General features: G+C 37.3%; 1 protein-coding gene across 1 annotated transcript in view; it reads right to left on the bottom strand.

The window, feature by feature from the left end:
• SLC6A14 (solute carrier family 6 member 14) overlaps nucleotides 1-14592 on the bottom strand; it is a 357534-nt gene that overhangs the window by 79270 nt on the left and 263672 nt on the right. Inside the window, exon 12 of the mRNA XM_044057456.1 lies at nucleotides 10457-10566. Within this exon, the coding sequence (XP_043913391.1) occupies nucleotides 10457-10566 (110 nt within the window). The remainder of the gene's footprint in view (nucleotides 1-10456; nucleotides 10567-14592) is intronic.

Raw genomic sequence — 14592 nt, 5'->3', positions numbered from 1 at the left:
CATCTTTACCACTCTGAACCACTCTAATCCTTTCCCTATACCACTACTAGAACATCCTTTACCCCTCTTGCATACTTTCCTCTGAACTTACCTTCCACTCCACTGATTTTTTTTTTGTTTTTGACCTTTGATTCTTCCTTCCGTTGGCTCTACCTGCTCCTTTCACCCTGCGGGCTCACTCCGCTCCCCTACCCTACCCCCTAAATATGACCCACACCAATATGCCTGCACTTACACTTACCTAGTCACTCCCACAGTCCAATCCAAACTACCCAACATACCCCCAAAATCCCCTCCCACAGTTCACCCATTAAAGTAAGCCTACCCTTCAGAGTTTACTGCCAACGCAACTTATTCTGATAAACAACCAAACAATTAACATAAACCATAATCTCTTACTCAAATAAACTAACTTCCTAACTTAACTCATCCCTTACTTCTACTCTAATAGCCAACATCATGACCCTTAAACCTCTATCCCTACTTACTCAAATAATACTTTTAATTACCTTAACAAGTCTCTCAGAAATGAATACAAACACCAACAGCAAAGTCCACAGCAGAGAAACAGCAGGCTGCAGCAAACTGTAGTTTAAAGTCTTTTAATAACCTTTAAAACCCCCCAAAAACATTGAATATCTCAAGCGCTTTCACCTGGTTCCTACCAGGCTTTATCAAGATACAAACATAAAAAAGTAATGCCCTTAAATACAATAACCATTGGTCACATGATGTTTTTTTAATTGCTTCAATTTAAGTTAATCAGTCAGAATTACTTCAATTGAATTCCTTTAAAAAACAAATGTTAAAAACCTCACCCCCATTTTTGCATTGCAAAATGTTTAACAAGCTATATACTTACAAAAAAAAATACATTAATACCAAAATACTTCCAGACACATCGTTCACTATTAAAAACATTCTTTCAACCATATTATATTAATGTTCTATCTATAACATTCTAAAAAAATATATGTAATATATATATAACCATATATAACACTACAGTTTCGCTTTACGTAGTTTGAGTACACTTGAAATACTAATACTGTCATTTAAACCTGGGGACCTAGCTGTGTCTAATTTTAATTGCCATATAAGTTCTCTGTATTCCAGGAATGTTTCCCAGTCTCCTCCCCTAGGGTCCTGTGCAACCTGCTCCAGTACCATAAATTTAAGTTTCATATCAGGGCACTGTATACAGTGCTTTCTTTTTAGAGATGTCATTTACATGTTCATAAATTCTTCGCCTTAAAGGCCTTTCTGTCTTCCCTATATAAAAACTCCAACATAGAACACAGATCCCCATGTAAACCACACCCTTGGTTGCACAATTATAATACCCAGTTGTATGGACCTTAAAGTTCCTTGAAGGTATATATACACTACTATCATTAATAATCAGAGAACACTGTCTACAGGCACCACATTTATGTGTGCCTATTTTCGAAACAACAGCAAAATTAGTTGAAAGATGATTTTTACTTTCAAAAAGACCCTTCAGATTCATGTCCCTCTTTTTTTACAAAACTTGGTTTCTCTGGAATAATGTCATGAAAATTCTCCTGAAGGGTCAAAACAGGCCAGTATTTCAAAACAATTTGTTCCAACTGTTCAGCGTCCCTAGTATAAAAGTGTAGACAAAGCTACTATACCCATCAAATTGTTTTTCCTGCCTACCCTGCACATTGGGTAACAAACCCGTGCCCAGTAGAGGGAAATACATTAACCCTCTATTAGCCATCACTTCTTTTTGTAGATTGTTCACCAGCTTTATAGGGTACCCCCTTTCTGCAAAAAGTTCTTTCAAAAAGTCCACCTCTTTGAAAAACAATTCATCCGTGCTCGACATTCTCGACGCCCGGATGAATTGTCCTTTCACTATTCCTTTCTTTTGGAAAAAGGGATGACCACTCTCATAGTGCAAATAAGAGTTGGAAAAAGTTGCCTTCTTATAAATCTTAGATTGAAAAATACCCCCTGTAAGATCCTTAACCAGTGTTATATCTAAATAATTAAGAACTTCATCACTCACAGTATGCGTAAAAGAAAGAAAATGTGTCGAAGCATTAATATAGGACATGAATTCTAAGAAATTTTCATAATCCCCTTCCCATAAAATGCAAATATCATCCAAAAATCATTTATAATGTACAATGTGTTTTGCCCAAGCAGTTGAAAATATAAATTTGTTTTCCCAGTAATGTAACACTATGTTGGCAAAAGCTGAAGCACATGGGGTGCCCATCACCACATCCCTTCTTTGTCTGTAGACCTCACCATTGAAATAAAGTTATTTTTAAGAATGACTTCCATAAATTCCACCAATAACATAACTATATTAGCACTCAACCCTGATTGTGTAGCCAGCACTTCATTGAACCATTCAATCCCCGTTAAATGTGGGATACTTGAAAATAATTCCACAATGTCAATAGAAACCAATAGACAAGTGCGTTTAAAGAAATTCTGATCCAAACCTTTTAAAACCTATTCAACCTATTACCAGCAAGGGTGGAACAGACCACCCAGATAAAAGATTTGAACTGCATAGAAGTTGCTGATACAGGTTACGTTTTGGATGGGCTACCAAAGGGCAACTATGAGGTAGTAACAAATAACAACTTCAATATTTACAATTTTATGGACATTAATGTTACAGGTGACTTTTTTGAATTGTTCATAAGGGGTCTGCATTACATACCTTCATGTACATTTAATTTACCCAGTACATTAATAGATCTGAAACTTTTTGTTAGACTGTTGAACTTATCTCTGGAACTAGGTAGGCCAGGTAAAGTGAATGAGCAATTTGTCAGAGCAAGTACCTTCAATCCCCCTACCCACTCAATGTTAAAAGTATCTGAAGAATTAGTGGAAATGGACCTAAGGAAGCAGCATGCTATTAATACACGTTCAAAATCCCCCAACTTATCTTTTGACCAGCAGCAGCTTGTTTATTTACTCAAGGATGAAGGGATAAGAGTAATGAAACCTGACAAAGGTGGAGGGATAGTTTTAATGTATAATTGTGCGTATGAGACGCAGATTCTTAGCATGTTGCAAGATAGTGCACAATATGAGTTAGTCTCTAAAAACGAAGTCAACATAGCGTATGCCAAAATTAAATATGATTTGTTTGACTTGTTAATGCAAGGAGCTATCAATGAAAAATTATATAACTTTTTGAATGTGGATAAACCTAAGACACCGATAATATTCGGTATACCTAAGGTCCATAAGGGTTTGGACCCATTAAAATTTAGACCAATTGTGTCAGGGTCCGGTAGTATTACAGAGTCATTAGGGAAATTCATTGACCAGACTGTTAAAAAATTTGTTATGTCCTTGGAACATGTCTGCAAAGACTCCTGGGAATTTTTAAAAGGTTTGGATCAGAATTTCTTTAAACGTACTTGTCTATTGGTGTCTATTGACATTGTGGAATTATTTCCAAGTATCCCACATTTAACAGGGATTGAATGGTTCAATGAAGTGCTGGCTACACAATCAGGGTTGAGTGCTAATATAGTTATGTTATTGGTGGAATTTATGGAAGTCATTCTTAAAAATAACTTTATCTATTTCAATGGTGAGGCCTACAGACAAAGAAGGGGCGTCGCGATGGGCACCCCATGTGCTTCAGCTTTTGCCAACATAGTGTTACATTACTGGGAAAACAAATTTATATTTTCAACTGCTTGGGCAAAACATATTGTACATTATAAATGATTTTTGGATGATATTTGCATTTTATGGGAAGGGAATTATGAAAATTTCTTAGAATTCATGTCCTATATTAATGCTTCAACACATTTTCTTTTTTTTACACATACTGTGAGTGATGAAGTTCTTAATTATCTAGATGTAACACTGGTTAAGGATCTTACAAGGGATATTTTTCAATCTAAGATTTATAGGAAGGCAACTTTTTCCAACTCTTATTTGCACTATGAGAGTGGTCATCCCTTTTTCCAAAAGAAAGGAATAGTGAAAGGACAATTCATCCGGGCGTCGAGAATGTCGAGCATGGATGAATTGTTTCTGAAAGAGGTGGACTTTTTGAAAGAACTTTTTGCAGAAAGGGGGTACCCTATAAAGCTGGTGAACAATCTACAAAAAGAAGTGATGGCTAATAGAGGGTTAATGTATTTCCCTCTACTGGGCACGGGTTTGTTACCCAATGTGCAGGGTAGGCAGGAAAAACAATTTGATGGGCATAGTAGCTTTGTCTACACTTTTATACTAGGGACGCTGAACAGTTGGAACAAATTGTTTTGAAATACTGGCCTGTTTTGACCCTTCAGGAGAATTTTCATGACATTATTCCAGAGAAACCAAGTTTTGTAAAAAAGAGGGACATGAATCTGAAGGGCCTTTTTGAAAGTAAAAATCATCTTTCAACTAATTTTGCTGTTTCGAAAATAGGCACACATAAATGTGATGCCTGTAGACAGTTGTTCTCTGATTATTAATGATAGTAGTGTATATATACCTTCAAGGAACTTTAAGGTCCATGCAACTGGATATTATAATTGTGCAACCAAGGGTGTGGTTTACACGAGGATCTGTGTTCTATGTTGGAGTTTTTATATAGGGAAGACAGAAAGGCCTTTAAGGCGAAGAATTTATGAACATGTAAATGACATCTCTAAAAAGAAAGACACAAACGCCTTTTATAAGCACTATATACAGTGCCCTGATATGAAACTTAAATTTATGGTACTGGAGCAGGTTGCACAGGACCCTAGGGGAAGAGACTGGGAAACATTCCTGGAATACAGAGAACTTATATGGCAATTAAAATTAGACGCAGCTAGGTCCCCAGGTTTAAATGACAGTATTAGTATTTCAAGTGTACTCTAACTATGTAAAGCGAAACTGTAGTGTTATATATGGTTATATATATATTACATATATTTTTTTTAGAATGTTATAGATAGAACATTAATATAATATGGTTGAAAGAATGTTTTTTAATAGTAAACAATGTGTCTGGAAGTATTTTGGTATTAATGTATTGTTTTTTTGTAAGTGTATGGCTTGTTAAACATTTTGCAATGCAAAAATGGGGGTGAGGTTTTTAACATTTGTTTTTTAAAGGAATTCAATTGAAGTAATTCTGACTGATTAACTTAAATTGAAGCAATTAAAAAAACACCATGTGACCAATGGTTATTGTATTAAAGGGCATTACTTTTTTATGTTTGTATCTTGATAAAGCCTGGTAGGAACCAGGCGAAAGCGCTTGAGATATTCAATGTTTTTTGGGTTTTAAAGGTTATTAAAAGACTTTAAACTACAGTTTGCTGCAGCCTGTCATTTCTCTGCTGTGGACTTTGCTGTTAATACTTTTAATTACCTTAACTTACCTAAATTATATCACCCAACCTACAAATGCAAACCACTCCCCCTATTTCACACCACTACCCCATCTACTGCAAAGTACCCATTTACTGTTACCCTTGTATCTCCCAGTCTCTACCCCCTCAACACTAGCATGCTCTTCCCCTATAGACTCCTACCTAACTCTAAAAACACTGTTCCTAGCTACACCAGTCTAATGTCCACAAAACTCTCTACCTGTATACTACACCCCAAACAAATGAAATACCTTATCCATCATCTTATCTCTGTCCTTTTCTTTGGGGACATCCACCCAAACCCAGGCCCCTCTACTACACCAAATCCAACCCCCAACCAACAGGCAAACCCCCTCTACTCAGCTCTAAATGCTGAGAGCATATGTAACAAAATTCCAAACATTCATGCCTGGCTTCTACATAACCAGCCCATTATTCCCTCCATCTCAGAAACCTAGCTTAAGCCCCACATACAAGATTCTGAAATATCTCCTCCCAACTACTACGTGTTAAGGAATGACAGAACACAAAAAAAGGGGGTGGTGTAGCACTCCTTTACTCGGCATCCTTTTTAGTCACCCCATATACCAAACCCTTTCCCAAATTTGGCAAGGTAGAAATAATACTAGCCCTACCCACCTAAACAAGCGTAAACTTATATTTGTTCTCTCCCTCTATATTTCCCCTGGAGACAATATCTCATCCCTTGAAGATACTCTTTCCTGGGTCTCTACCAACATTACTCATGAAACCATAATCCTGGGAGACATGAACACAAACTGGGCCACAATCCAATCTCCCACTAACTCACTCAATATTAACTTGTATAACTTTACATAACTAGTCAATTCCACTACCAGGCCTTCCAAGAACTCCATCACTGGAAGTACAATAGAGTGGATTCTAGTATCCCATCCTCACTATATCTCTGATAGTGGTATTCTCCCAGACCCACTAGCTGACCACTTCCCCACTTTTGCCCACCGTCTCCCCTCTTCCATACAACTAACTCACACCTATATTTCCACTCGCTGCCTAAAAAACGTCAGTTCTGAAACCTTCTCAAGTGCACTAAAAAGCGCAAACTGGAACCCATTAAAGACTCTTCCGCTAGATAATGCTCTCTCCTACTTTAACTCTACTTTCACAAACCTGCTCAACTCCTTTGTCCCTCTAAAAACAAAATGTATAAAAAGTAACCCTGTACCCTGGTTAACCAAAAATAATTTAGCTATCATGTGACTCCGTGACAAAGCCTGAAATCATTACCATAAAAATAAAACCACGATCACCCTAAATGAATATAAAACACTATGAAATAAAGTCAAAAAACTTATTACCTCAGACTGCAAAGCCTATTTCTCCACTCTCCAAACCAACCTCAACACCAGTCTCAAACTATTTTGGAAAGGAATCTCATCTCTCCTCAACCCAGGAAAAAAGAAACCTTTGCCCCCAACCCAGATGCCTCTGACATGGACTTAGCCACCCAATTTAACTCTTTCTTTATAGAGTCCATAAGCAAGCTAGTATCATCCTTCACAAACACCTCTACAACCCTCCTCAGCGTGCACCCATTCCTTCCTCCCAAAGCGTCCCTTGCCTCCCAACCTCTACCTTTCTCTATCAATCCCATCTCTATATCCACAACTTCTCCTAAAATTAAAACCTGGTTCCAATGCCCCTGATGAAATTCCCTCCTACTTTCTAAAAGTAGCAGCAGAAGCCATTGCTCTCCCTATCAGCATACTAATTAATCTGTCTATCTCTGAACCCCCAGCTCTGGATAAAAGCCTTTATTATTCCCCTACATAAAGGAGGTAATAATAATGACATTCCAAACTTCTGCCCTATTGCTATCTTATCCCCCTATTTCTAAACATCTTGAAAAATGTATCCACCAACAACTCTATCTCATCAACAACCAGCTTCTTGCCCCCATACAGCATGTATTCAGCCCCAGTCATAGCACCTCCACTGCTCTCCTCTCCTTCCTTGAAACAATTAACAAAGCCCGATATTCTGGCCATTTCATGTCCACCCTTCTCCTTGACCTGCTTCTTAATAAACTCTCCAAACTAAACCTGTCCCAAGTGGTTCTCCAGCTACTTCACAACCAGACAATAAGCAGTCAAATGGAGTAAAGCCACTTCACCCTTCCTTAATGCTCAACATATTCATTAACGACTTCTGTCAAGCCAATCCAAACTCCAGCCTCATCCAATATCCAGATGATTCTACCATTATCTGCTCATCCCCTTCTATCCTCACTCTAAATAAGCTTACCCAAACCACCTTCTCCTCTACTGAGCAATGGATGCTAGACAACCATCTGGCTCTTAATGCAACCAAAACTAAACTTATGTTATTCACCGCCTCCAAACCCTCCTCCCTGGATAAACACTCATTTATAATCACCAGCAAAAATAAGGGTTGGGAGGGTGGCCTAATGGTTAAGGTGTTTGCCTTACAAACACAAGGTACAGGGTTTGAATCTCACAGGGGATAATTGGCTAGGCTTAAAATGGCTTGCAAGAGCAGTTAGCCTAGTACTAACCTATGAACCTATAAACCTACTCATAGATGATCAACTAAAACTCGACAAACATTTACAAGTAAATATCAAATAACCCCACAAAAAACGTGGTATGCTATACCGCCATAATTGTTATACCTCTCCTTCCACTAGGCTCATACTAGCTAATACTTATCTCATCCCAGCCCTCCTATATGGTACATCTGTCCTCACCAACCTGTAATCCTCCCTCAAAACAAAACTCTCCTCTTGCTATAACAAGTTATCAAAATGTGCAGCAGGTCACAGAGCCATTTCTCACCATTGTAATTCTCTTCACCAGCTAAACTGGCTTGAGCTACCTAACCTCCTCACTTATATCAAACTCATCCAAGCACACAAACTCATTTACGACCCCCACTCTTTGTCCCTCCCTAGCTACTGTCTTTGAAATGTATGAACCAGAACAACTTCTAAGATCTAATTCCCCAAAAGTAATTAAATTCCACAAACCCACACGTCCAGCTGGGAATCACCTAATGTCCTTCTCAGTTGCATGCCTCTAGAATTCTCTGCCATCTCCTATCTGCATCACCAGCAGTCTCTCCTTATTTAATAACTTGTTGCACTCACACCTAACTTCACAACGGAAGCGCTCCTGTTCCCATCCTACCTAATCCTCCTAGAACTAAATGTGCCATCACTTCCTCCTATAATTCCACAGCTCTATTGAACTATTTGACCAACTACTTAACGGTTACCCTATGCTGCTACTTTTGTGTATATAAAAAGTGTTTTTTTTATTACTGTTTTACAAACTATACTGATGTATTCAATCATTGTTAACCTTTTCTTATTATATTTACTTTGTATTCCTATGAGATAATCTGTAATGTAAATGTGCAATGTGTACTATGTATTTATATTTTTCTGGAGCTTTTCTCCCCAGGACTCCATTGAAAATGGGCTCCTTGTGGCCCAATTAGACTATCCTGCAAACTGCAAATAAATAGATCTAATTCCTATTCATCATGATTTTAGAAACCTCAGACACTTAGAGAAATTAAAAAGGCCTGAAGTGCTAAAGCCTGTACTATGTACTATATAGTACATACTGTATATTACAAACTATATTCCACATACTATCTGTGACTTCAGAGACTTGGGTACCATTCTTAATGTCAATACTCTAGTTTTTCAATGTTGGGTGGAGTGCTGAAAATCGTGAGTGAGTGTGATTGCATGTTAAAGTGAATGTGAAATAATTGCATGTGATGAGTTCTGCTCTATAAGTATGTATAATAATTGTGTGCATCTGTGTGACATACAGAGACAGAGAAAACTGGTGTTTAGTAAGTATGGGATGCTGGCTGTGTTTGGTTGCTTGTAAAAGTGTGTGGTGAATATATGTATGTGTGAGTATGTGCATTTATGTTGTTTGTTGGAGGTGGCTGTGATGTGGTAGTGGGGTTATCTTTAAGGCTGCACACCGTTTACCCTAACCCTGTGCACCTGTGTACTTAGTATATATAAGTTAGAGGGTGTGAGGGGTTCAGATGAGCTTTCCCCATCTTATAAAATATGTGTGGGTGCAAGTGTTAGTGAGTGTATGCAGTTTGCAATGTAATGTTTTGTGGGCTTAGTTTTGTTTGTCTTTTCAGCTTTCCCGGTTAGGGGTCGCTGGGCTTAGTGTATGTGAAAATTAAGTGCATATATGTTTGTGTGTCTGAATGAATAGCTATCAATTTAATGAGCAGTGTTTGTGATGAAATTTGTGGTTGACTGTTTTTTATGATTGCTTGTTCTGCTGTGTGTCATGTGGTTATTCAGTACTCATATGTATATATTTGAGTGTGTATGTAGGTATACAAACACAAAGATAGACACACACACCCCACACAAACACGCTTACAGTGATGCTACATGCTGGGGTATATGCTGAACAGTTATTACTGCATCTATGCATATATTGTACGTGTCCAGCCAAAACAGGTCCATGTACTGATGAGGTCAGCATTCATTTAACTATCAAATCCTACCTAAATCAGTTATATAATATTATAGAATTGTATTTATTCACATTAATACTTGACTAATATTGATATGACATCCAGATCCCATCTAAAAATGGGAAAACGTGGGTTGATAAAGAGGGCATCAATACTAAGGAGTATAACATTAAATGTGTGCTTCTATTACTGTATTAGATATTCACCACTGACAGCACGATAGACGTTTGGTATTGCAAGTAAAGGTCTGAGGTATACAGCTTTGAAAAATATAAGGCACACGATCAGCAGCTGCATTTTCACAAAGCTACCTCAGAGCAAAATATTAACACCAATCAGAGGCAAACCAAGAACATGTGAAACTGAACTGAGATGCATGGCACATACTGCTTTGTTACCATAGTGTTCTTACTAGCAACTACACGTTAACACATTAGTTATAAGTAATTCAAGGCAAGTGTTGGATATTTCAAGTGCCATTTGATTTAACTAAACTTTATATGCTAAACTGATATTAATGAATGCTTAAACGTTAAGGAGATGTGCTCAGTGAAAGATTAATTTCTTACCAAAAGTAAACATGGTGAAATGAAATACCAGCAGGCTCTCCACCACAGCCAGAACAACCATGTTTTTTCTCCAATCATCATCTCAATATCTTTGATAAATCGGTTTGCACCTGAAGAGTTGAAGAAATAAATCATTCTGTTTCAATTGTATAGTTCAATTTACAGCTAAATGTTTGGGATATTACAGTAAAGTGCACTTAGGTATAAATTATTCAACTTTCTGACTGTGGGTAAATGTAACATATTAATGAAACACAGTGTTTAATGAAAAAGAAATTAAAATAGTTTGCAGTATATTGTGCCAAACATTAGAAAAGAAGAACACTTTTCTCCTCATAGGTTCATAGGTTAGTACTAGGCTAACTGCCCTTGCGAGCCATTTTAAGCCTAGCCAATTATCCCCTGTGAGATTCAAACCCTGTAGCTTGTGTTTGTAAGGCAAACACCTTAACCATTAGGCCACCCTCCCAACCCCAGTTAAAACCCTCGTTAAAATAAATAAATAAAGAAAGAAATAAAAAAAAAATCACCTAAAATGTGTAATGGACATGCAGTTCAGATACAGCCAATACCTTTTGTTTGAAGAAGGTAGCGTTTTCATCATATCCTAACAGTGACACATTCAGTCCTCTCACAGTAAGAAATTGTCTGGTTTGGTTCTCGGCTGTGGTGCCTTCTGTGTGGAGTCTGCATGCTCTCCCTGTGTTCATAAGAGTTTTCTCTTGGTGCTCTTGTTTCCTCCCACACCCCAAAGACATGCAGTAGGTGGATTGGATACTCTAAATTGGCCATCACTGTGAGTGTGTGTGCATGTGAGTGGTATGGAAGAATAACCATGATGGGCTAGCCATGTTGCGATGTGAACCTTGGTTTTAAATGATTGTCAGTGTTGAAGTGGCAACCCAACTCCATGTGGAAAATGGGGAAAAGGAGATGTGGAAGGATTGTTGGATGGAAGGATTCAGTGCCAGAACTGGTTTATTATTTCCAGTTTAGAACAGGTCTGATAAACTTCAGTCTTACTTTATAGGTCAGCACACGAACACTGATGTCAAACGAAAAGGTTAGAGCACATAGGATTTACAACATGATGATACATTATCAGCAAAGCTATAAATGGGTATGCCTGAATTACCTAGCAAATCCCTTTTCTAGAAGTAATTGTTCTGTTGGAGAAAATCGTGGTAGTGTTATTACTGAGTGATTGATAACTAGGCTCTTGCTTCTGTTACCTTTTATTGTAGAAATGCAAGGAAATAAATGTGTTTTATATTACAGAGGCCACTAATTGTGAGAATCATTGTCTTTGGTAGTTTGTTGAACAAATACTCATTATTTGAACACTTTTTTACATAGTTTCAATAAAGTCATTATTAATACATTCTTATTGATCAGCTTAAAACCTCTGTATTTCTGTATCAGAAAAATTATTGTTCATACATTTTTATTTATTATTCATTACCAGCTTTATATGGGAGCTTCATGTATAACACTGAAAAACAACAACAATTTCAGAGCATCATTTTCCCAGACTGTTATGTCTAAGTATTTTTATGTGACTTATAACTCTACTGTATGGGATAACAGAGTTAAGTGCAATCCATAGTCTTAATTTCAAAGACCACAGTTAGTTGACATTTTGTCTTCGTTGAAACACTGTGTATACATCATTATGCTGATGATAATGATTATTTTTTCACAGGATAAGATGTAGCTTTATTATTAAACATTTTATAAAAAAAGTAATACATTATGTCTAGTAGTTAAACTATCCTAACACCCTTCTACAATTACTTAGTTCTGTCCCTACTAACATACCACCCGTAGATGCTCATGATACTAGAGACCCAAAGAGTTTGGGGTGCACAGCTAGGTTTGTAAGGGCTACTGGTCATTTACCTAGTAACAACCTATGAAATTACCTGATTTTGTCACCAGTTAATATTTTGATTGGCTGAAGAAACTTCAGTAGTGTTTGTACGTGTCTTTCTAGTGTTTTGTGAGTTAAAATGTGGGCTCTAGTATGTTTCCTACATAAATATGCATGGAACAAATTACCTACCTGAATTTATAGTGCTAAAGTGTCTTATTTCATCAGGTAGAAAGTAAACATTAATAGTATGTTTTCCTCTAATCACAAATGCATGAAGGAGAGAGCAAGCTTAAACAAAGTAAGTATAGTGATGGGTAGAGCAGCCTGAATAGTGATCTGGAAGATCTGAGTTCAAATCCCAGTTGAAACTTACCTTTTTTTATTTATTCTTTAACTGGGTTAGTCCCACTAGACTGGTGGCCTCTTATCAAGGTAAACCCAAGCATACCTCTCAACCTCTTAGTATAAAAAATCTGGACAAAGCCTAAAATAATAGGGGAGAAAGGCCGTAAAATAGGAACATATTTTAAATATTGCTTTTATAAACTTAGAAGTTTAATAGAATAATAGCATTTGTGTTGGCATGCATTTCGTGAAGGATATGAAGTCTGAAACTACAATGTTTGCCATTATTTAGTGACTTTAATCCTCAGCAATTTACCATAAAACCACAAATTTTATGAGGAACATACAAAAAAATGAGGCAAAGATGTGAACATTCAGCAAAAATCTGGACATTTGAGAGGTATGGCCCAAGGTGGTATTCATACTGCTACTGGAAATTTGGCTAGGGCTTCCTTTATTCCTTTTGATAGGTACCATGGGATCTTTCACCACCACCTGAGCTACCACCAACTCAGACAGATGGGACCTCATTTTAACATATCATCCAAAGGACGTGTCACTTTGGAGTGTAGCAACCTCTGCACTGCAGTGTCAGCAATCAATCTACCAGGTGTGGGAATAGAACCCACAGTATTCTGCAGAAAGGCAAGTGCACTGCCTGTTGCACCACTGATTGCATTTCTTCTGGTTAGTGCATGTAATTTGTTACTGTGCTCCAGACTTTGACTAAGGCCATGCTTTCAAAAGTTGATAATTGATAGTATTAACAGAGATTATTGCCTACTTTGTATTGTATAACAAGAAGCTGATTTCTCAATGTACATCAGGCAGTGAGTTCCTCAGTTGGAAGTTCAGTGTGAGATAAAGCTCTGGCTTTATAAAATATTGAAGATTCTGAATGGCCATTTGAGACGTGGACTGAAACAAACTCAGGTGAATTTTTTCTGTTTGTTTTGGTTAGTGAAGCTGAAAGGAATGCCTGGCAAGGCCTACAGCTTGTAGTTAAATTTTCAGTACCTTATAAATGAAGATCCTGCTTATGAGCTGGTTATGTGGACTTCAGAACTTTATCTGAAGATACCATTTGAACTGTATTACTATTATATTAAGCTGAGCGGGATAATTCTCTTTTATATCAATTTGATCTGTTATGACTACTACCTTAATCTGAGTGGGATAATTTTCTTTTATTTTCATCTAGTTTGGAAATAATAAAGCTGTAATTTTATAAACATGGGCCTCTGGTGTTTCCTAAAACTTGCACTGACAGAGAATGTGGGCAATTTGGATAACAACTTTCCGTATATACTATTCCTCACCATAATTTGCTGCCAATTACATAATCTGTTTGAGGTAGCAGTTCACTGAGGAGGTTATGAGCAGAAACATTTTCTTGCTTTTTCCTGGAATGTTTATTGTTAAAACTTTTTGTACCTTGGCATGCCTTATTTTAAATGCAACCATGGAGGAACTTCTACAAAGAACTCCGGTGGAGTCCAATGCAGAGACTGATCAGAAGCAGGGCCAGCTGCCTCAGCAGTTGGCTAGACTAGCAAACATAGCATCTCCCAGAAATGTGCCTGTAATAAAGAAAACATGCAAGACAATGACATGGAATATTATCAGCTGGCCTTTGAATGACATGCTACCTAAGAAAACTGGAACACATTGCAGCAGTCAGATTCTGTCCTTCCAGCTGATAGGAGATGGATCAAAACATATATGGGCAGGGAGGAAAATAATTACATAGGCTTTGATAATCTATGAAAATGAATTCTTAGTTATTGCTGGGCTAACTATCAAATAAAGAAATATTCTTAAAACAGTAAATCAATCAAAAATGCCAAATACCAGAAATGTACATTCCCATCTCAAATGCATTACTAAGTCTGAATAAAATTAGCAACAAGCATAGCTC

This window comes from Protopterus annectens, chromosome 15.part0 (genome assembly GCF_019279795.1).
Source record: "Protopterus annectens isolate FY-2018-M chromosome 15.part0, PAN1.0, whole genome shotgun sequence".
Taxonomy (NCBI): Eukaryota; Metazoa; Chordata; order Ceratodontiformes; family Protopteridae; genus Protopterus; species Protopterus annectens.
Note: the sequence above shows the minus strand (reverse complement) of the source record. Positions and strands in the feature narration are given on the sequence as shown.